General features: G+C 33.8%; 1 protein-coding gene across 1 annotated transcript; it reads right to left on the bottom strand.

The window, feature by feature from the left end:
* Positions 1-491: 491 nt before the first annotated feature.
* LOC127253599 (protein trichome birefringence-like 38) lies at positions 492-21,029 on the bottom strand. Its single transcript, XM_051278254.1, has 5 exons — positions 20,759-21,029; positions 19,504-19,678; positions 1,600-1,775; positions 1,356-1,511; positions 492-953 (listed from the first exon to the last, which is right to left on the bottom strand). The coding sequence occupies exons 1-5, from the start codon at positions 21,025-21,027 to the stop codon at positions 656-658; spliced, it is 1,074 nt and encodes a 357-aa protein (XP_051134211.1). The 5' UTR covers positions 21,028-21,029; the 3' UTR covers positions 492-655.
* Positions 21,030-22,651: the final 1,622 nt, after the last annotated feature.

The raw sequence follows: 22,651 nt of genomic DNA, 5'->3' as shown, positions 1-22,651 counted from the left end.
GACACCCACATTGTTATTATCATTTCATCCAATTTTAAAATATCTAAAATTTTAACCTCTTCAAATGCAATAACCTTTTGTTAAAAAAAAAACGAAGAAACGAATTGCAATACTTTTCTCATAATTACACCATCAAATAAGATTGAGAAATTTTTATTTAAAAAAAAAAAAAAAATTGCACTTAGATTAATATTGCTTTATTTTTTTTATTTTCTAAAAATAACATTTTTTTTTTTTTCATATGTTCTTCTATAACATTTTTTTTTTCTTCAAATTTATTCCTTCAAAGCTAACAAGAACACATAAACAAAGATAGAGTGGCAAAAATTATTAAAGGTTCATCACACTCTAAACTAATTTTCTCTTTGTAATATTCAACTCATTAATTAATTTTTTTCATTTACCCTTTTTTTTTTACTACAAAAAATAAAAAAAAAAAAAAAAAATAGTATATTAGTAACGGAATTTCGTCCCCAAAGTTCACGTAGCTAACGTAATTTCATCCCTAATTCCGTCTTTAATGTCATTAGTAACGGAAAAAGTAGATTTATGGACGAAAAAACCTTTGTATAAAAATGATTTTTTTTTTATAGCGTTTTTACAAATAGATTATGAGTTGTTGATATTTTTCAATGGATCCTCGGGGATGACTTCCTCAAATAAGGTATGCATAGAGAATTTGATTCCACGTTTCGAGGACACCGGCAATGCACCAATGGGTGCAGTCCATGCCATGGAAGCCATTGTACTTACTCGGATGCCCGTCTTTCCTCAATTGTGAGAGTTTTGAGATGTCAAGGAAATGCACCAATTTTGATGACGAGACTCGGGTTTTTAACACTTCTTTCATGACTTTTGATGCCAATGGTTCGCCATCCGGATATGTCGAACCTCTCATAGGTGTGGTCTCGTTTAAACAATTGGTCGCTCTCGGATTATTCCATTGTATCCCTCTAAAAAGTTGATTATTTACACAATTTATTAAAAATATGCGATGTAATAATTTACTGTAGAATTAAAGTCTCGAGTTATAATTAAATACTACCTCCGTTCGGCTCTAAGGGTCTCATTTACTTTTTGCGTGTTAATATTTGAATATTAATTATTATATCAAAACGTAGTGCAAATTAAGAAAAAATTGCAAAAATACTTTCACCAGTGTCTTATAATACTAATAGAATAAAATTTGTACAAAAAAAATACAAATATTATTATATTTTTAATGTTAAGTGCAATGATGTAAAAGTTAAATATGATCCTTAGAGGCGGACGAATGGAGTATATTTTTTAAATATTGTATATTGTAAAATGTTAATGTTCAATGCAACGCGATCAAATGAACTATTGTTGTGTACCTGTAATGAGATGGGTTTACTCCTTGTAAGAAAACTTTAGTCGAAGGTTTAACATATGAGTTAACCCATTTTGCCCACGTTGTAAGACCTTTTCGAAATGCATCCATACGGTCCATATCCTTCGATATCTTACCATTCACTTCGACATAATCCCACCTATATTGTATCAAAATAAATAGATCAACATTAAACATGATATCAATCGAACTCCTATCTTAATTGAATATTTTAGTTAAATTCTTACGGTTGTTTTGGTCCTCTACGGTACCACCAAAGCCATGTGTTGAATATTAAGACATCATAATGCCTCCAAGTCTCTCCATCTTTAATTGAATCGAGCTTCAAAACTCGACCAACGCTCTCTCTTTTTATGTCGACCAAATAATGAGAGCTAAAGAAGCTTATCGAAACTCCATAGCGCTACACAATATTACGTGTATGAAATTTATATATGTATAATTAAAATCTTGAAGCACGATGTATTATTCGATCATGAAGTACATGGGTGCAGATTTACTTTGAAGGAGTAAAATCTGACTCAAAATCTTATCAAACTTGAGATTAACTTAAATTAATATCTATTTAACTACGTAATTCAAGAATACTAATACAAAAAACAAAATATACAATAGATTAATGTTAACACGCTAGATATCTTTCGAAGTTCAAGTTCAAGCTTTGACCTCCAATAAGTTGCAAACAAGATATTACTTGTAACTCTAATTATATAATAATATATAACATCTATATACATTATTGGTTGAATCACGTAAAATATAAATACATAAACTATATGTATCACTGCAAGTTTAAGCTTTCAAGTGAGACGTGTAGGAATTCTATTTTAAGAATTCAGAAAATCAAATAATGATTAAATGTTTAGTCTATTCTTAAAATTGAATTCTGATAAGTGAGAAATAGATGAAATGATATGATTATCCACATCACATAACTTTGTCATGAACCAAATTCTGAACTCAAATCGAGTGTCAAACCGAGTCGGTGAGCTCATGAGTTGGATAGAGAAGTTCAAAAAAAACCCTTTCCATACTTAATTGATAAGTCATATCTTAGAATTGATTTCTATATCTAAAACTTGAGATCATATCTAGTGAGATATTGTAATATCCCCGGAGTTGGACCAATGTTAGGCCAACTCTCGTGAATGAGCCGGTGTCAGGCCATGCAAGGTTGAATATAGGTTAAATAAATTGAATATACTACTCATGTTAACATTGTATACATTTTTTTCAGGAGCCCTACTGAAAGAATTCTAGAGTTAAGCGTCTCTCAGGGTGCGCTCCGAGTGCGCATGAGTGAGGACAAAAATGCGCTGGAAGGACTCGCTACCCTAATTATGTAATAATGTATAGCATATATATATATATTGGTACCAAAAACAAAATATACAATAGATTAATGTTAACAAACTAGATATCTTTCGAATTTCAAGTTCAAGCTTTGACTTCTAATAAGGTTCAAACAAGCTTTGACTTCTATGATTGGTTGACTCCCGTAAAATATAAATGAATAAATTTTGCATATTTCTGTAAATTTAAAATTTTAAATGAAATGATTATTTAACATCATCTAATATGGTATCATTTAACATTATCTAATGCATATATATATATATGTAGTGACGGAATCAGCAATAAAAGTCCGGAAGGGCGGGGGGGCCAAAATATCGATTCAGTATTATTTTTGGTTATTCATAGTACACCCTGAAAAAAAAAATGAAAATTTTAAATGTTCTAATTTTTTTTAACAAAATTACATAAAATTTAATATTTCTTTTTACTATAATAAATAAAATTTAAAGATTAAAATTATAAATCAACAAAATTTTTATAATTTTTTACATTATAAAATAAAAAATCAAATGAGGCAAATTACCATAAAATATATTATTGTTACGTACGAAATTTAGAATTAGGTTAAAAGCCCAAGGTAAAAAAGAAGAATGGGCCTGGCAATAGGGTTGATTGAACTGGCTGAAGGACACCGTGAGGAAATCAAGGAAAATAAATTTATTTATTTATTTCTAAGGAAAATACAGGACGGAAGGTTCTCAGGTCGGTAGGTCCTCAGGACGGAAGGACTTCAGGTCGGTAGGTCCTCAGGACGGAAAGACCTCAGGTCGGAAGGTCTTCAGGTCAGTAGGTCCTTAAGACGGAAAGTCATTAGGACGGAAGGACCTCAGGTCGGTAGGTCCTCAAGACGGAAGGACCTCAGGTCGGAAGGTCTTCAGGTCGGTAGGTCTTCAAGACGGAAAGTCATTAGGACGGACGGACCTCAGGTCGGTAGGTCCTCAAGACGGAAGGACCTCAAGTCGGAAGGTTTTCAGGTCGGGAAGTCCTCAAGACGGAAAGACCTCAAGTCGGAAGGTTTTCAGGTCGGGAGGTCCTCAAGACGGAAAGACCTCAAGTCGGAAGGTTTTCAGGTCGGGAAGTCCTCAAGGCGGAAAGACCTCAAGTCGGAAGGTTTTCAGGTCGGGAAGTCCTCAAGGCGGAAAGACCTCAAGCCAGATGGTTCGCAAGTCGGGAGGATTGGCGGTCGGACCCATACTATTGTAGATTGGCAGTCGGGCCAAAAGAGCGGAAGGTCTGTGGTCGGCTCAAGGAGTGAAATATAGGGAATTTTTGGTCTGCTGGGGACACGTGTCAGCATAAGAAAGGTTGGAAGACGGTTGAGAAGGAGACGTTGTAACCGTTCGGGTGACGGTTTTCAGTACGGTTTCCCAGGGAATATTTAAGGATTTGGATCATCATTTGGCAAGGGATCTTCAATCAACTTCAACAAAGCAAAGTCAGATTTGGGGATCACCACTTTAAATTTCAGTCTTTTATTTTCCAGTTTATTTTCTGTACCATACAGTGTTTAGAGATTCCTAATCTCAGGCACTAATTAATCAAGTTTAAGGATATTTTCTATATCTTTGAATTTTACTTTATTTTTGTTGAAAAATTACATCAACAAATTGGCGACCACAGTGGGAGCAAGACAAAATTGCTCATTCCAATTCCGGCGATAATTTCATACGTCTTAGATCCGGCCGAATCATCGGAAGGGTCCATATGGCAGGGTCACAACCGCAAGCATCTTCGACACCGGTGGGAGAATCCGTTCCACCACCCATTGTGCCAAATGCCGGGGACATCCCACAACCACCAACTGATTGGTGGTCTTATGTTCAACAAATGAACAACCAGCATACCTTGGTTATGCAGAATATGTTGCGTGAGCAACAAACGAACATGTTGCGTGAGCAACAGAGTCAGTTGCAGAACATGATAGATCAAGCATTGTCAAGGGTTAGTCTTCAACCCACTCAAACGCCACCAGGAGTGTCACCGTCCAGACCACAGGCAAATTTCGCAGGGCCATCATTCGTGGATAGTACATTCCCAAGTGCCACAAATCCCAACCGAATGGATCGGGGAAAAACTCCTTTGACTTTTCCCAACAATGTTCCACTGGGACCAAGGGTTACCAATTCGCAGCCGAACAATACAAGGGAGGACAGGCCTGAAGGATATATACATGATCCGATTCATATTCCTGTGCAGGATCCGTTCCAGGTTCCTGATCATCAACGCTTTCATGTAGATCCTGATGAGATTGCACATATATTAAGGGATCAGTATGGATTAACTCCTCAGATGGCTAACCGCCCTGCATATCAAAGACCTTTCCCAGAAAGGATCATTCATGAACACCCTCTCCCAAGGAATTTTCGACCACCCGACTTTCATGCATTCTCAGGGGAGGACGGATCTTCCACCATAGAACATGTTGGTCGGTTCACAGCACAATTAGGAGAGGTTGGCAATAACCCTTTTTATAAGTTACAGCTGTTTGGTTTGTCTCTTACCAGAACGGCGTTTTCATGGTTTGTAAGTCTACCTCCTGGACAAATTCAGACATGGGAAGGATTGGAAATGGCATTTCACGCTAGATTCTTTAATCCTTTACCAGTTGTTTCTTTAACTGATTTACTTGAATTGAGACAGTATCCAGAAGAAACTGCTTCACAGTTTATAGAAAGGGTACGATTGATGAAGGGACGATGTCCTACGGTAATCAGTGAGAAAGAGATGACCAATTTAGTGGTCCGGAATATGCATAATCGCTTAAGAAAGGCACTCACTGCCCTGGATGTTGAGGATTTGGCAAATCTTGCATCCAAGGCAGGACGTCTAGAGTCTTTGTTCAGAGAGGAAGAGCAGCATAACAGGCGTAATAGAGGCCAACATATGGCGAGTATGGGAACAGAAACATGCGACTTTGATTTTAATCAGTCAGAAGAGATGGCAGCCGAAATCCTTTCTGGAAAACCGTATGTATGTCCTAAATTGAAGCCAGTACCAGGATCTGAAGGAAAGGAGCAACCGACCTTTGATAGTTCGAAAGCTGATGAAATCTTTGATATCCTACTGACTGATGGGCAGATTCGTATTCCAAAGGGCCAAAGACTTGCCACTAAAGAAGAAATCAAAGGGAGACCATATTGTAAGTGGCATAATTCTTTCACACACACTACAAGTCAGTGTACTCATTTTAGGAAGGAAATTCAAAAAGCCATCAAGACAGGTCGGCTCAAATACATCACTTTAGGTGTAGACCAGCAACCATTTCCGAAACTAACAACTGCAATGGTTGACATCCAACCAAGTTCGGAAACAAGGAAAAGTTCGGTCAATAGTGGACAAACAGGGGAGCAAACTAGTCCCGGAAAAAAGAAAGGGAATCAGCCAAACAGCAGCCGACCGGAAGAACGACTCAAGGTTGTTGAAAGGCCAGTCGCTGAAAAATGGGACCGTCCAGACGGTTCTTTTAACGTGGAAGTGAAGGAAAAGGTTTTAGTGAAAGACCACCCGACCAGAAAAACGGGTTCAGTCGGGAACGAGTGGGCTCGAAATAAAAAGCCTTTACCCGTTGATATAGATCCTCGTTTCCCAGGTATGAATCGTACACAGATTCGCAATGCCAAACGCAGGTATGCTGCAAAGTATGGGAAACGAGTTCCTGCAGTGCAACAAAGAACCGACGAACAAACTGCGGCCGACCACTTGACAGGAGATCAGTCCATTAGAGTCTTTACAGAACAAACGACCGACGAGCAGGGAGCGGCCATTCAGTCTCCAATAAGTCGGTCCAGTCGGGTCTGGTCAGGAAAGCAACCGAAGGACGGATTAGGAGCTTCCGACTATACCAAAAGAAGTTCGTCGGGACAGGGGAAAGGTAAGGGAATGGCACATGAAATAATTAAAGGTTTTAGATGCCAACATTGTGAACGGATCAACATCAATCCATCTCTGGAAGAATTTCGTATTGAATCCTTGACGGTTCAATCTCGAAATGAGACGAAGGAAGAAGTGGTGCCTACAGAGGAAAATTCAAGATCTGTTAAATCTCGTCTGGGACCACGAATCCCTTGTCGAATGACAGAGGTTAACCAGATGAGTGATGAACCGACGTGGGCGAGTCTGGTAGATGATATTATGGACGAACCTTTATGGGCATTCTTGGCAGATGGCGAATTAGAGGAAACAGAGTGGGCAAAGATTACAGATTCTGAGCCTCAGTCGGAAGCACCTTCAATTGTGTTTCCTCCTATTCCAGAGGGTGCGAACTCCCATTTGAAACCCCTGTATGTTAATGCTCACATTTGTGGGAAACCAATCACAAAGGTTTTCGTGGATAATGGAGCAGTCTTTAATGTTATGCCATTGAAGACTCTCAAGAAGCTAGGGAAAGGAATTCATGATCTGTCCCCTGTGGAATTCGAAATGACAAGTTTTACAGGGCAGCCGACCAAGCCTGAAGGTATGATGGTTGCCACAATTGAGGTCGGACCAAAGAAAATTTCCACTGTTTTCTTTATTGTGGACGCAGATACCACATACTCTCTTTTGCTGGGACGAGATTGGATTCATGCCTCTCAATGTGTGCCATCAACCTTGCACCAACAGTTAATGTTCTGGGAAGGAAATCAGGTCTTTAAAATGGAAGCGAATGACAACCCATTCGACGTAACAGAACAAGTGGAAGAGTCAGTGTTTTATTCTAGTCATTTGGCTCCGATGTCTCAGTTGTATATGGCCAGGGAATACCCAAACAAGGGTTATAAAGTCACTGGCCAGAACTCGATGTTCTATTAAAAGAACACCTTTATTGTATGGCTCATGATAAAGCCACACCCATTTCTGTATAAGTTGTTTGTAATGGAAGATACAACTTTAGAAGTATGTAGTTCTCTTATTAATAAGTTCTATTTAAAGCAGTTATTACATAAAGTAGAAAATAATAAAGAGATTCTGGATGTTCACCTCCAAGAAGATGAACAATTTCGTTGGCCCGACTTATTAGAAAAAACAGAACCAACAGCTTCATCACAAGACCCGTTATTGGAGTTTAATTTAGGAACCGAATTGGTTCCAAAAGTGATCAGGTTAAGTGGTTATTTGTCTAAAGAGCAACAAACAATGATGCTTGAAGTTATTAGAAACAACATTGATTGTTTAGCGTGGGATTATTCAGAGATGCCTGGTTTGACAAGAAGTCTAATAGAGCATCGATTGCCCATCAAAGAAGGTTGTAAACCTTACAAACAACCTCCAAGGCGAATGAGTCCAGATCTGATGCCTCAAATCAAGGAAGAAATCCAAAAACTTCTCAAAGTGGGTTTCATTCAACCTTGCCGTTATGCGGAGTGGCTGGCTAATATTGTGCCAGTGGTCAAGAAAAATGGTAAGATAAGGATATGCATCGACTTCAGGGATTTGAATCTAGCTACCCCTAAGGACGAATACGTGATGCCTATGGCCGACATGCTGATAGATGCAGCAGCAGGGCATAAAATCCTTAGTCTGATGGATGGCTATGCAGGTTATAACCAAATATTCTTGGCAGAAGAAGACATTCCTAAGACAGCATTCAGATGCCCAGGGGCTTTGGGTATTTATGAATGGACAGTCATGCCATTCGGGTTAAAGAATGCAGGGGCAACTTACCAAAGAGCCATGAATTCAATCTTTCATGATTTAATTGGCAGATCTATGGAAGTGTATATTGATGATGTTATAGTTAAATCTGCCAGTTTTGACGAACATTTGAGAGATCTTGAAGAGGCATTTGAAAGAATGAAGAAGTACAAGTTGAAGATGAATCCGACCAAATGTGCTTTTGGAATATCAGCCGGGAGCTTTCTAGGATTCTTAGTTCATGAGAGAGGAATTGAAATTGATGCCAATAAGGCTAAAGCCATTCTTGATAGTCGGCCACCCAAGACGGTTACAGAAATCCAAAGTCTGTTGGGTAAGGTGAATTATTTGAGGCGTTTCATTTCTAATGCTGCTGGCAAGGTCAGACCCATTACTAAATTATTGAAAGCTGGAAAAATTGCCTTTGAATGGGGTCCCGACCAACAAACGGCTTTAGATGCTATCAAGCAGGCATTGGTTCATCCTCCAGTCTTGATGCCTCCCAAACAAGGTCGGCCACTCAAACTTTATTTGGCAAATACATATGAAGTGGTTAGTTGTTTATTGGCGCAGGATGGTGATGACGGGAAGGAAAGGGCAATTTACTATCTCAGTAAAACCCTTACAGGACCAGAACTGAATTACACTATGCCAGAAAAAATGTGTTATTCATTGGTCTTCGCTTGCACTAAACTCGAGCATTATTTGCTGCCCAGAAGAGTTGAGGTCATATCAAAGGTGGATCTCATCAAATTGATTTTACAGAGACCTACTATGAAGGGCAGACTCATGAAATGGGCCATCAAATTGGCTCCTTTCGATCTTCAACATTCCCCGCTGAGGGCAATTAAGGGACAAGCAGTAGCCGACTTCTTGGCAGAATTCTCACAAGTCGGGTATTCTCTTTGTGATAGTGTCCGACCATTTAGTTGTGCATCATATCTGGATAATCTACAGGTCGGATGTGTGCCTTATATAAGTACCAGAACATGGTTGATGTTCTTTGATGGTTCTACCTCTGGAAACAAATCGGGGGCAGGGGTCTTTTTGCAAGGACCTGATGGTCAAAAGATCAACTTACAACTACGATTGGAATCCATGACCCATAATTCGGCAGAATATGAAGCTTTAATTTTGGGTTTGGAGGCTTTAATTGCCAGGAAGGTCCAGTCTGTAATCATAAGGGGGGATTCTCAATTAGTAGTCAACCAGGTAAACAATCAATATGTGTGCAATTTCCCTCATCTTCGCAGATATAGGGACATTGTGAGTCGGCTACTGACAAGAATCTCAGAGGTAATAATTGAGTTCATTCCGAGGAAAGAAAACCAACGTGCTGATGAATTGGCTCAAAGGGCATGTAAAGGAATTCTGGAGGATATGTGGTCGGAGGTCAAGTCGGGCATAGAAGGAAAGACAGACCCGATCTGCGAAGTTACGGTCGGGCAGGAGACTATCGGACAGGACCCCGACTGCGAAGTTACGGTCGGGCAAGAGGATATCGGACAGGACCCCGACTGCGAAGTTGCGGTCGGGCAAGAGGATATCGGTCAGGAGTCCGACTGCGAGGTTACGGTCGGGCAAGAGGATAATGGACAGGAGCCCGATTACGAAGTTTTTATCGGACAGAAGTCCGATGGCGAAACAGTGTCCGATTGGAGAACAGAGCTTATCCTGTATTTACAGAATCCTGGTGCGAGTGTTTCAATTGCGACACGATTGAAGGCTTTACGTTTTCAATTGATAAATGGAATTTTGTACAAGAGATCATTTGAAGGTTTACTTTTGAAATGCTTGGGATCTAAAGAAGCTCTAGAAGTGATGACAGAAGTACATGGTGGGATATGTGGAGCTCATCGGGCAGGTCTCAATATGAGATGGGCCATTCATCGCTTGGGTTTTTTCTGGCCTAAGATTTTTGAGGATTGCATACAATTTGCAAAAGGCTGCCTGGAATGTCAGAGACATGGAAACTTGAATCATTTGCCAGTAACCGAATTGCAATTCTTGGCAAAACCATGGCCTTTTAAATCGTGGGCTATGGATATTATTGGTAAGATACATCCTGCTTCATCGAAACATCACTGTTTCATTTTGGTCGCGACTGATTACTTTACCAAATGGGTGGAAGCAGTTGCTTTGAAAAATGTGGATCAGAAAGAAGTGATAGACTTCGTTTTGAACCAAATTATTTACAGATATGGTATTCCTCAGTCTATAACAACCGACCAAGGCTTGGTCTTTACAGGGGAAAAGTTCTCTAATTTCTTGGCAGAATTCGGTGTTCGGTTACATCATTCTTCACCATATTATCCCCAAGCCAATGGACAGGCGGAAGCAGCAAATAAGATTATCATTGGGATTATAAAGAAGATGATTGAAGGGAACCCAAGAAAGTGGCATTTGTTATTGTCTCAGGCTTTATGGGCACATAGAAATGCCAGAAATACGGCCACAGGGTTCTCACCTTACCAACTTACGTTTGGCCAAGATGCTGTTTTACCAGCCGAAATTCGAGTGTCATCTGGCCGAACAGAATTTACTGATAGTGATCTTACAAAGGAATACCAACAAATTATGTTGCAGCAGTTAGAAGATTTGGATGTTAACCGTCTCCATGCAATAGATCGAAGTGTGAAACAGAGTGAAATCAGAGCAAGGAGTTATGGAAAGAAAGTTCTTCACAGGACATTCCAAAAAGGAGACCTAGTCTGGAAGACCATTCTTCCTACATATAAGAAAACCGATCAATTGGGAAAGTGGTCACCGAATTGGGAAGGACCATACATTGTTCAAAAAGATATTGGAAATGGCGCGTTCATTATTGTAAATCATGAAGGTAGAAGAGTACATGATTGTATTAATGCTAAATATCTGAAGAGGTATTATCCTGCCTTTTCAGATAACAAAACTGCCTGAAACCACATATTATTCAGAACCCATTTATGGGGGTTCGAACCTACTGGAAGGTTCATTTCTGTTAGTCATCGTGTAGTTGTGAGAAATTTTCTGTCTCTGAATCAGACTTTTCATCCCAGTGAGTGGATATTAGCTCTGGTTCTTCTTCAATAAGATCTTCCAAGTCTGGTCGGTACCTTTCCCATTGGCTTTGCATGTCATCTAGATCTTGATGGGTACGTGCTTGCATGTCTGTTAGGGCTTGATGTTCACGGTCAACAATGGTACGCAATCTTGAAAAGACTTTTCGTTGATTGGAAAATATGTTATCCCAACCAAGGTCTGGAAGTATGGTTGCTGCATGATTTTCAATCATTTCCATGTGATGATGGAGATCAGGGATGCGGCTGAGGATGTCATGAAGAGGTTCATACCCCTCAATGACTTTTTCCATCAGGAGGATGACGCGATGAATAGTTCTTCTACCTCGTTGGGAGAATCGGAATTTGAAGTCTAGTTGCTTGAGTATATATAACAAGTCTTCTGCATGGCCTCCAATAGGGTGATTACCTACAAAGAAGGGTTGAAGAACACCCTCCCAGTTGCTTGATGGAACATGAGGTCGGTCATTCGCCATGTTTGTTCACACTTTCAGTGTTTTGATTTTTAAAATATGCTTGGGAATATGTTTCTTAAAATGTGAGAAACAGTGTTCTTTTAAAGAAGGAGTTTGGTTCGTTTCCTATAAAGTTGGGAATTGAAAGGTGATCCTTGTTTTGAGAGAAGAAAGAAAAAAATGGATTACTAAGTCAGTTGTTGTTACAAAGGGGGAAATATTACAACAGTGCCCCTAGGGCAGTTTTTATTTGTGTCCATTTGTTTTCATCCCTGGATAGCCTTCTGGTAATGGCAGCCGTCTGATATCTTCTGATGAATTGGGATCGGGCTTGGGTTTTCAGCTCTTGATCCAATTCAGCCTCATTTTTGGTATACTTCTCAAGCAGATGCTGTTCATTGGTAATTTGCTTATCCAGGGTAGACTGTTCTTTCCTCAGCTCCCGCAATTCTGCCTCCTTTTTCTGAATGGCATCATCAACCAGAGCTTTCGTGATATGAATCTTCAGGAGTAGTGCAATATGGACGGATCGTCGGAGTTAGTACTTTCGAGGCTGAAAATGGACCTTCTGGAAGGGTTCCGTCGAAAGGAAGGGCAGGCATGTATTGATTCGCCATAGTTAGAATGTTTTGGGATTGTGATTCACACAGGCTTGTATTGCGAAGATGGAAGTTTATCAGGCGTGTTTCAGTAACTGGTGCAGTTGCTAAGGGAGTTTTTCAAGAGGGTAGTGATTTATGAACTTCCAAACATTGATTGTTAAATGGCGTTTGAAAGTCCCTTGGCGGCGGGCAAGTTGTTACGTACGAAATTTAGAATTAGGTTAAAAGCCCAAGGTAAAAAAGAAGAATGGGCCTGGCAATAGGGTTGATTGAACTGGCTGAAGGACACCGTGAGGAAATCAAGGAAAATAAATTTATTTATTTATTTCTAAGGAAAATACAGGACGGAAGGTTCTCAGGTCGGTAGGTCCTCAGGACGGAAGGACTTCAGGTCGGTAGGTCCTCAGGACGGAAAGACCTCAGGTCGGAAGGTCTTCAGGTCAGTAGGTCCTTAAGACGGAAAGTCATTAGGACGGAAGGACCTCAGGTCGGTAGGTCCTCAAGACGGAAGGACCTCAGGTCGGAAGGTCTTCAGGTCGGTAGGTCTTCAAGACGGAAAGTCATTAGGACGGACGGACCTCAGGTCGGTAGGTCCTCAAGACGGAAGGACCTCAAGTCGGAAGGTTTTCAGGTCGGGAAGTCCTCAAGACGGAAAGACCTCAAGTCGGAAGGTTTTCAGGTCGGGAGGTCCTCAAGACGGAAAGACCTCAAGTCGGAAGGTTTTCAGGTCGGGAAGTCCTCAAGGCGGAAAGACCTCAAGTCGGAAGGTTTTCAGGTCGGGAAGTCCTCAAGGCGGAAAGACCTCAAGCCAGATGGTTCGCAAGTCGGGAGGATTGGCGGTCGGACCCATACTATTGTAGATTGGCAGTCGGGCCAAAAGAGCGGAAGGTCTGTGGTCGGCTCAAGGAGTGAAATATAGGGAATTTTTGGTCTGCTGGGGACACGTGTCAGCATAAGAAAGGTTGGAAGACGGTTGAGAAGGAGACGTTGTAACCGTTCGGGTGACGGTTTTCAGTACGGTTTCCCAGGGAATATTTAAGGATTTGGATCATCATTTGGCAAGGGATCTTCAATCAACTTCAACAAAGCAAAGTCAGATTTGGGGATCACCACTTTAAATTTCAGTCTTTTATTTTCCAGTTTATTTTCTGTACCATACAGTGTTTAGAGATTCCTAATCTCAGGCACTAATTAATCAAGTTTAAGGATATTTTCTATATCTTTGAATTTTACTTTATTTTTGTTGAAAAATTACATCAACAATTATTTTATTAGTTTTTACACCGTGTAGTTCCGTCCCTGTGTTTGTTAATGTATATATATATATATATATAATGATGCCCGGTCGATTGGTAGTTGACAAAATGCGCCAAGTTTTTTATTTAAATACTTTACTAAGAAAATTAAGGCAAAATTTATTTAAAATTTTCTATTACTGTTAAATAAATATAAATATATTTATAGACATTATCTTTTTATTTTATTATGCAACCAATTTATGTTAATTATATATAGTTATTTACATTTTATTTATTTGTATTATATATGATTTTACTATATCTGTCTCTAAAATTATATTTTTGTACATATTTTAATGATAAATTGTAATATTTTTTGTATGTAAAAATTAGTTTGTTCTTGATGTGTAAATTGATGTGAATTTAATAGTAGTAATATTTATAATGTATAACGAGGTTCATACTTCCTAAATAAATTATTGTTATATGTTTGGACAATAAAAAATAATAAAATTGATATTTTCCGAGGATGAAAAGAAATATATATTTATTGAGATAATTTTTAGAAATAATTCAATATATATTTTAAAGCTATTTTTAATTATTTAAAGTTCACTATAAATCAACATCTTCTTTTGTAAAAAAAATTCTACATATTTCCTTCCAAAAGTAATATATTATACGCATTAATTATATTTTAATTATCTACACAATTATTTATACCTTACATAAAAAATTTCATTTAAATAAAAAGGGTAAATTATATAATACCCCTTTAAATATATTTTTTTATCGAAAAAAAAAAGTGATAGTATTATCTTTTGATTTATATGTTTGTTTATTTAGTGTTTTGATTTAAACAATTTTTTATTTTTATGGGAGGTATATGGAATTGTATTGAAAATATAAAAAAATACTCCCTCCGTCCACTTATAATGTTTACATTTACTTTTGGCGCGGTGTTTAAAAAATAATAGTATTTTAATTATAGTGAGTAGTTAAAAGTAGTGTAATGACATTTTTGCCCTTACTTTTTTGTGTAAAAGTAACGATGTGATGTAAAGTAAGGATATTTGTGGAAAAAAGTAGGATATTTAATGAAATGTTAACTTTGTAATTGGACGTTCCAAAATAGAAATATGTAAATATTATAAGTGGACGGATGGAGTATAATCTATATCCCATAAGAAGAATACCATGGACTTTTTGCGCGTTGATATTTGAACATTAATTATTATATCAATATGTAATGCAAATCAAGAGAAAATTACAAAAATACCTCTATTGGTCTCTTATAATACAAATACAATAACATTTGTAGAGTAAATTATACAAATATAAGGACATTTTGAATGTTAACTACAATAACGTAAAAGATAAAGTGTACCCTTATTATGATACGGAGATAATATTTAATATTGAAATTTGACTTTTATAAAAAAAGATAATATATATATATATATACGGAGAATCGTCTTGAAAAAGAAAATTGTGGAAAAATAAACAATATCTGATGATATTATGGTAAATAAAGGTAGGAGTGTCAATTCGTGTTTTTGGGTCGTGTTCGTGTCGGGTTGAGCCATAGGGATAACAAAAAAACTGTCAACCCGAACCCGAAATTTGACCTGAAATCCTAGACCCGAACACGACACGAATTCTTTCAAGTCGGGTTCAGGTTGACCTGAATTAGTTTTAGGTCACCCGAAACCCGAATAAACCCGATACGAACCCGACACGAAATAGACCCGAAAATTAAAAAAAAAATTAAATTGACCTAAAAAAAATCATTTTTATTTTAATTTTTATATTATTTTAAATATAAAATAATATAAATATTATAAATTAAAATAATAATAATAATAAAAATTTCAGGTCAACCCGAAACACGAAACCCAAAACCTAACCTGATTTTGATATTTCAGGTTATCAGGTCAATCCGAAACACGACCCGAACACGACACGAATTTTTTTCGTTTCAGGTTTGGATCGACCCGATTTTTTTCAAACCCGAACCTGAAAAATTTCAGGTCGAACGGGTTCGATTTTTCGGGTCGGGTTTAGTTTTGACACCCCTAAATAAAGGTTGAGTAAAGATAAATTGCTAATTGAACGTGGACTACACATATTATGAATTAGAAATGAGTTATTTAGGTGAGACAATAATACAGATGAAGTATAAATTTTTATATTTAAATTATTTTGAATTCTTTGACCTTGGTTTGAGTAGGATATACTGTTTTGTTAGTAAAAATAATATTATCTACGTCTCAAAACTGATAAAGTATAAATTTTTATATTTAAATTATTTTGAATTCTTTTAGAGTTTGACCTTGGTTTGAGTAGGATATACTGTTTTGGTAGTAAAAATAATATTCTCTCCGTCTCAAAACTATAGTATTAATTGAATTAGCACAAAATTTAAATAATATTGATATTATATTGATAGTTGGTAAAAAGTATGAATAAAAGATTTTTTGCCCTCGTGAGTGTATTAGTGTAAAAATTAGTGGCAATTGTGTAATAAAAATGAAAAAGTAGGGGTAGTTTTATGGTGATATGGTTATTTATGGAAATAAGACTACTGATTTTGAACTGACAAAATGGTAAACAAGACTATTATATTGGGACGAAAGGAGTATGTATTTATATGAAATTGTGATATACAAGGATGATGAGTTTTGCCCCGAATCCGCTCTGGCCATAGTGTTAATGAAACGAGTTTGATTTTAATTTTTTATATCGAGAGTAGATTAACTTTTTTAAAATTTTAAACTCGGTCGAATTCAGAGCGAGTTACGGATTTAATAAAGACTAGGTTGCAAAATGGGTTTGTTCTAAACTCACTTATATTACTAACTATAAAAATTAATATTATATTATCTCCATTCCAACTGAATCGACACATTAGTGAAACAAAATTTAAGATAACGATGTTTAATTAGTTAATAATAATAAGTTACAATATTATTTTATTATTCTTTATGTAATTAATAATATTAGCAATTTTTAAAATAAATTTGATGTATATATAATTAAAAAAAATTAAAATGTGTATTTTCAATATTTTAAAATTATATCACAATAAAGAATATATGCAATAAGTATATTATTTTGTAGAAAATAATTTTTTATAATAAAAGTAAATAAAAAAATATTTATTTATAATTAACATAAATTAATTTTATAAAATATGCGAAGTTTTAAATGTAGATAAAAATATTTATTTTTTAAGAGAAATAGAAATAACAAAGTTTTGAATGGATCATATATGATGTATGATGTTATATGTTATTTAGTTAATTAAATTGATTTATATTGATTAAGTATGTCTAGATTTAATAAGTTTTACTAGTAAATGTGTCCATTATTATGAGACCAAAAAAAAAAAAAATCTCAATTAAGATGGGACAGAAGAATATATTATTATAATTATTTATTGTCTAAATTTATAATATTATATCTTGGTGATTGAGATTTTTGAAATTTAAAATAGCTAAGATTTACTATGTGTAATTTATTATATTTTACTATTATATAACACTACAAGAAATTATCAATTTTGTAACGAAGTTTTTTCGTTACTAAATTCATTTTTTCCGTTACTAATGATATTAGAGACGGAATTAGAGATGGAATTACGTTAGCTACGTGAACTTTAGTAACGGAATTCCGTTACAAATATACTATTTTCTTGTAGTGTAACCTATAACATGAGAAAAAGTTATATGTTCACATGGTTTAGTATAATAAGACACTTCTAGGGCTTGTAATTTTCTAGCCGGACGGATTTTAGGGCATGTAAAATTTAGGTTAAATTATATAACATCCTCAAAGTATTACGAACAAATACAATGGCACGGAAAGAATTCGTGTTACATAAATAGAACCCATCTAAAGAAAATAATTTTAAAATTAGTAAAATCAAAATCTTGCGAACAAGCACAATGGCACGAAAAGAATTCGTGTTACATAAATAGAGCCCATCTAAAGAGAATAATCTTAAAATTAGTAAAATCAAAATCAAAATCAAAATCAAAATCTTACGAACAAACACAATGTCACCAAAAGAATTCGTGTTACATAAATAGAGCCCATTTTGTGGAAATTTTGGTTGCATGAATCCTAATTTCTAGCAGATACCCTTGTCACATTAATTGTAATGACATGATAATGGCAAAATTTGTGGGCTGTTTTTCTGGTTTTAGAAATTTTTAAGAGTTCAGAAATTTGAGGGGTTTTTTATTGTTAACTATTAAGATTGGTAAAAATATTATTTTTTTTTGTTCCAATTTAAAATATTAATTTTATTATTTTTGTCTGTCCTAAAGTAATAGTATTATTTTTTAATCTACTACAAAATTTCAAATAATCCATTTGATTTGGACCGAAAGTGTTTTTTCTTTTTTTTCCGCAACCATTATCCGAAGGGGTGCGATTTAGATAAACTCCGACCGAATCTAATAATCTGCAAAATAGGCGAGGAACCATGTATGATAAATAAGACCTTGAGGCGTCCGACTTAAAGTATATATTTGATTTTAATAGATTAAAAAGATAATAAGTATTGTATTATTTAGTGAAAGTATGTAAGATAATATTGATATTTTTATCTTTATATGTATAAATAGAAAAATATATATTTTTGTAAAATTTAAAAATATTTTGATATTTATATAAAAATTATTTAGTGTAATAGACGAAAATGATAAAATAAGTATGTTAAAAGTTGCGACGGAAGGAGTCCTATGCTTCGAATAACTATACTTATAATTTATCCTATGATCTCTTAATATTTTTAATGTGTAAGGTTTGGTTACAATTTAATATCTTTCGTAATTAAATAAATATTTATTTTTATTTTATTAAATCAATTTATAATTATTACACATATGTAAAGTTTTTAGTTATAGGTATTATATATATCTAAAACAACCGCGGATAGGGTGAGCTGATTTAATCGAATTAGCAATTAACTTGAAGTAATCAACAATTTGTCACAAAATATATAGAATAACACATTAATTTGAAACAATTAGTATTTTATCACAACATAAATAACAAATATTGTATTGCTATAGTATTATATTAATATTTGCGACATTGTTTATAGATATTTGTTGATTGAGTCAAATTACTATTATGTTGAAATCATAATATATTTTGTTATGTATAATTATGTAATGCACTATTAAAATATATATTACTCCATATTAATATTAATATTAATATTTACTATTTTAGAAAATATTAATGAACAAAATAGCAAATATTAATATAATATATAATATATATTTGTCAAAATTGAGTATAATTCACTTATAGTTTGAAAAGTGGGCCCCCTACTCCCTCGTTATTTAGAAATTACACAAGGCTCCCCCGAGTTTTGAAAAATAATGAACTAAAAATTGCATAATTTTTTTTTGTATTTTAAAAAATATTACAAAAAATCCCCTGAAAATAAATTTTATACAATGTTTTGAAAAATAAGAGGGTCTTATGCAAATATTAAACCATAAAAGAGAATAGTGCAAATTTTTCAAACTATATGTAAGTTTTAAAAAAAATTGTCCAAAAATTGTCTAAATACCTATTCATTTCAATTGATAAAATAAAATAAAATAAAATTAGATGTTTTGTTCTCTTAGAATTTTAGTTTTAAATTTTTTACTATATATACAATTATTGTAATTCTCTTATAATTTGTATCGCGCTTTGAATTCTAAAAACTCATGCCATATTAAAAAATAATGAGATAAAACCGATCGATGATCTAAAATATGAATTAAAAGTAAATGTTCATCTAACCTTAAATATTACGGTAGTGATGGAGCTATTTGATACGGCAATGTTCGAATTCCCAACTGCCCCCGTGGCCTTGAGAAGACAAATTAGCGATTCAAAATGATTGAGGCTAATCGAATCCCCCACAAACATCACCTTCTTACCTCTCAATCTCCTCAAGAAATCGACTCCATCGAATCTACATTCACAGACAACGGCTTCACATTCGATTACCAATTTTTATCGTGTTATTTTGTACAATCATGTATTTTACTCTACGTATTATAGATATATATAATTTTCTCATATAACTTAACCTATGATATGTTCTTTTAAGGTTTGAATTTAGATTTGAGACATGAGAATAATAAAAATTTAAATTTAAATAATTTTTTATGTAATATAAATTAATATGTGATGTAATATTTTAAATGGAACATTATTATTAATTTTTTGTTCAATATCATAAATAAAACTAAAATTTTTAATGTGATGGTTTTGAAGAAAAAAAAAATGGAACAAACCCTAAATTTTTTCCTACGTATTCATGTGTATATTTTTCAAGTTCATTTATCCTACCTCTATATATTAAATAAAATTTTAATGTGATGATTTTTAAGAAAAAAATGGAACAAACTCTAAATTTTTTCCTACGTTCCTATGTATATTTTTCAGGTTCAGTTATCCTACTTCCAATGAAATATGCTACTTATGAATCAATCAATCACCTTCCGTCACATGTATTTTTAAAATAAAAAAAATAATAAATACACATGGTGGAAGATAATTTATTGGTATACGAAAAACATAATCCATTGACAGTAAGATAACTGAATCCGTATTTTGCATAGTGAAATACTAGAAATTGAATATTTGTCTCGTCCAATTTAAACCTAAACTCAAATAAATAGCATGGCTTTCGGGCAATTAATTTTTTTCCGCAAAGTATTACTCTCTCTGCCCTACTTGATTTGTCTACTTTTTTCTATTTATGTTTGTCCCACATAATTTGTCTTTTATTTTTCGGAAATATAATTATACACTTTAATCACATTTTAAAATTCATAACTTATAATTTTTTTATTTTAATTAAACTATTTAGTCATTTTAATCTTAATCTATAATTATTTTTATTAAATCATAATTATTTTTACTAACTATTTCTTAATTATTTACTTAATTATACAATACCTAAAACTCCGTATCTAAACTAATTGAGATAAATTAGCTGGGACGAAATGAGTATTACATAAAAGAATAAGATGAAAGAATTTCTTGCCTGGGTAAGTTGCATCCTTTTGGCTGCCATCTGTATTTGAGATAGTCGCGATCGGGTCGACCAAACTTGAGACAATCGAATTCTCTCCGAATGGATTTGCAGACCGAGGAGTCGAAGAGAGGATAGGATTTGTCGTAAACCCATTCTCCTTCGTACATATTGCACATATTAATGTTCCATGTCGAGGTTGTCGATGTCGTGATTGATGTTAAGAGAATAGAAATTACAGCAAGAAAGAGAATAGAAATTATAGCAAGAAACATTTTCATGTCCTAAGTTTGGCTTAATTTCAAATTTCTACCAAGATATATATATATATATATATTTGGATCTAAATGTATTGGATTTGAATCTGAATGATGATATCCAGCACATGATCGACTGTGAAAATAGGATAAATAACTCATTTAGATAACCTACAAGTCAAATTACATACTTTGTTCCGTCCTGCATAAAATATTTATTTTTTATATTTTAGTTCTACATAATTTATTCATTTTTTTCCCTTTTACAAAATAATTATATATTTTAATATTATTTTAAATTTGATCATATATAATTTTTTTAGTTATAATTTAAAATTATTATCATACAATAGTTATTTTTTATTAATACGTTTATTAAATATTTACTTCTAATAAATTTAATAAATTCTCATATCTACTACAAGTGGATAATTTTAATGGAACAAAAAGAATATAAAATTCGTTAAAAACTTTAATGCTAAAATTTATAACTCAACAGAGGTTTTTTTTTTTTTTGCGGTTTGGATTGAATTTTAATATATATGTTAATTTGTTTAGTGGTTGGTTTTTACATTGAAAGTGATTTATTTAATTTATATCTGATTTAATATACATGATTAAAATTTTTGAAATATATGTTTAGAGGAAAAATTGCAAAAAATATCTCAAAGCATATACATCATTATCACTTTTGTCCTGTATTTATCTTTCTGGTAAAATATATTCCACATGTTTTCAAAAATCGTTATTTCTATCCTTTGACCGCGCGTGATTGCGCGTAAGGGCGCGTGGTGTGAATTTCACGCGTGAGAAAAGAACATAAATAACGACTTTTGTAAACATGTGGGATATATTTTGCCGAGAGATAAATACAGGACAAAAGTAATAATAGGGTATAAGTGTGGAATATTTTTTGCAATTTACTCATATGTTTAGATATTTTAATAACAATATTTCAATAAAATATATTTTCTCATTTCTGTACCAATTGAAAGTGTAATTTTAAAATTTTCTTTCATCTTCATATTCCTATTGAAATAAAAATAATTATACCCAGAATGCACTTGACTAGTAGCGGCTACGGATTCTTACGTTATAAAAAATAAATAAATAAAAAATAATTATACATTAATACTAAAATATATATATATATCCTTTAATTTTTACAAAAATAAATAAAATAAATATTAAACAGAACATTTTGAGTGAATTTCATCTAATACAATATTTTTAAAAAATTGAAAGTATAGTATCATTGAAATTGAACCGTTGACCAAACATATTAAAATTTTAATTTAATAAATAATTTTATCGATTTGTTTGTTTTTATTATCGGATTATCAATTTTATTTTTTTTTTCACATTATCAAATATACATGATAAATGTTTATATTAATATATATATATATATATAGTCGTAGCAAATGACATAACAAAATATATTTGTCTTGTAAAGTATATATATATATATATATATATTCACTCCTTATAATATTATTTTATATTGAAAACAATAATATAAATTAGTTTTTATTAAATGACCATCTCTCAATTTTTTTAGGCAGATGCATTCTTATATTAGTATATATATATATATATATATAATATAGTCAACAATCCATTCATGTGCAAAGACAATTTTTCTTTT

This window comes from Andrographis paniculata, unplaced genomic scaffold (genome assembly GCF_009805555.1).
Source record: "Andrographis paniculata isolate CXL003 unplaced genomic scaffold, ASM980555v1 Contig51END, whole genome shotgun sequence".
Taxonomy (NCBI): domain Eukaryota; kingdom Viridiplantae; phylum Streptophyta; class Magnoliopsida; order Lamiales; family Acanthaceae; genus Andrographis; species Andrographis paniculata.
This window is presented reverse-complemented; position numbering and strand designations above follow the sequence as displayed.

Bases quoted from the DNA above. Each gene is read 5' to 3' on its own strand.
- LOC127253599 (XM_051278254.1), bottom strand. From the start codon at position 21,027: ATGAAAATGTTTCTTGCTATAATTTCTATTCTCTTTCTTGCTGTAATT. The intron at 1,512-1,599 runs GTAAGAATTTAA...GATACAATATAG, and splicing joins CGTAGAGGACCAAAACAACC to GTGGGATTATGTCGAAGTGA. The intron at 954-1,355 runs GTACACAACAAT...TCAACTTTTTAG, and splicing joins GTAAACCCATCTCATTACAG to AGGGATACAATGGAATAATC.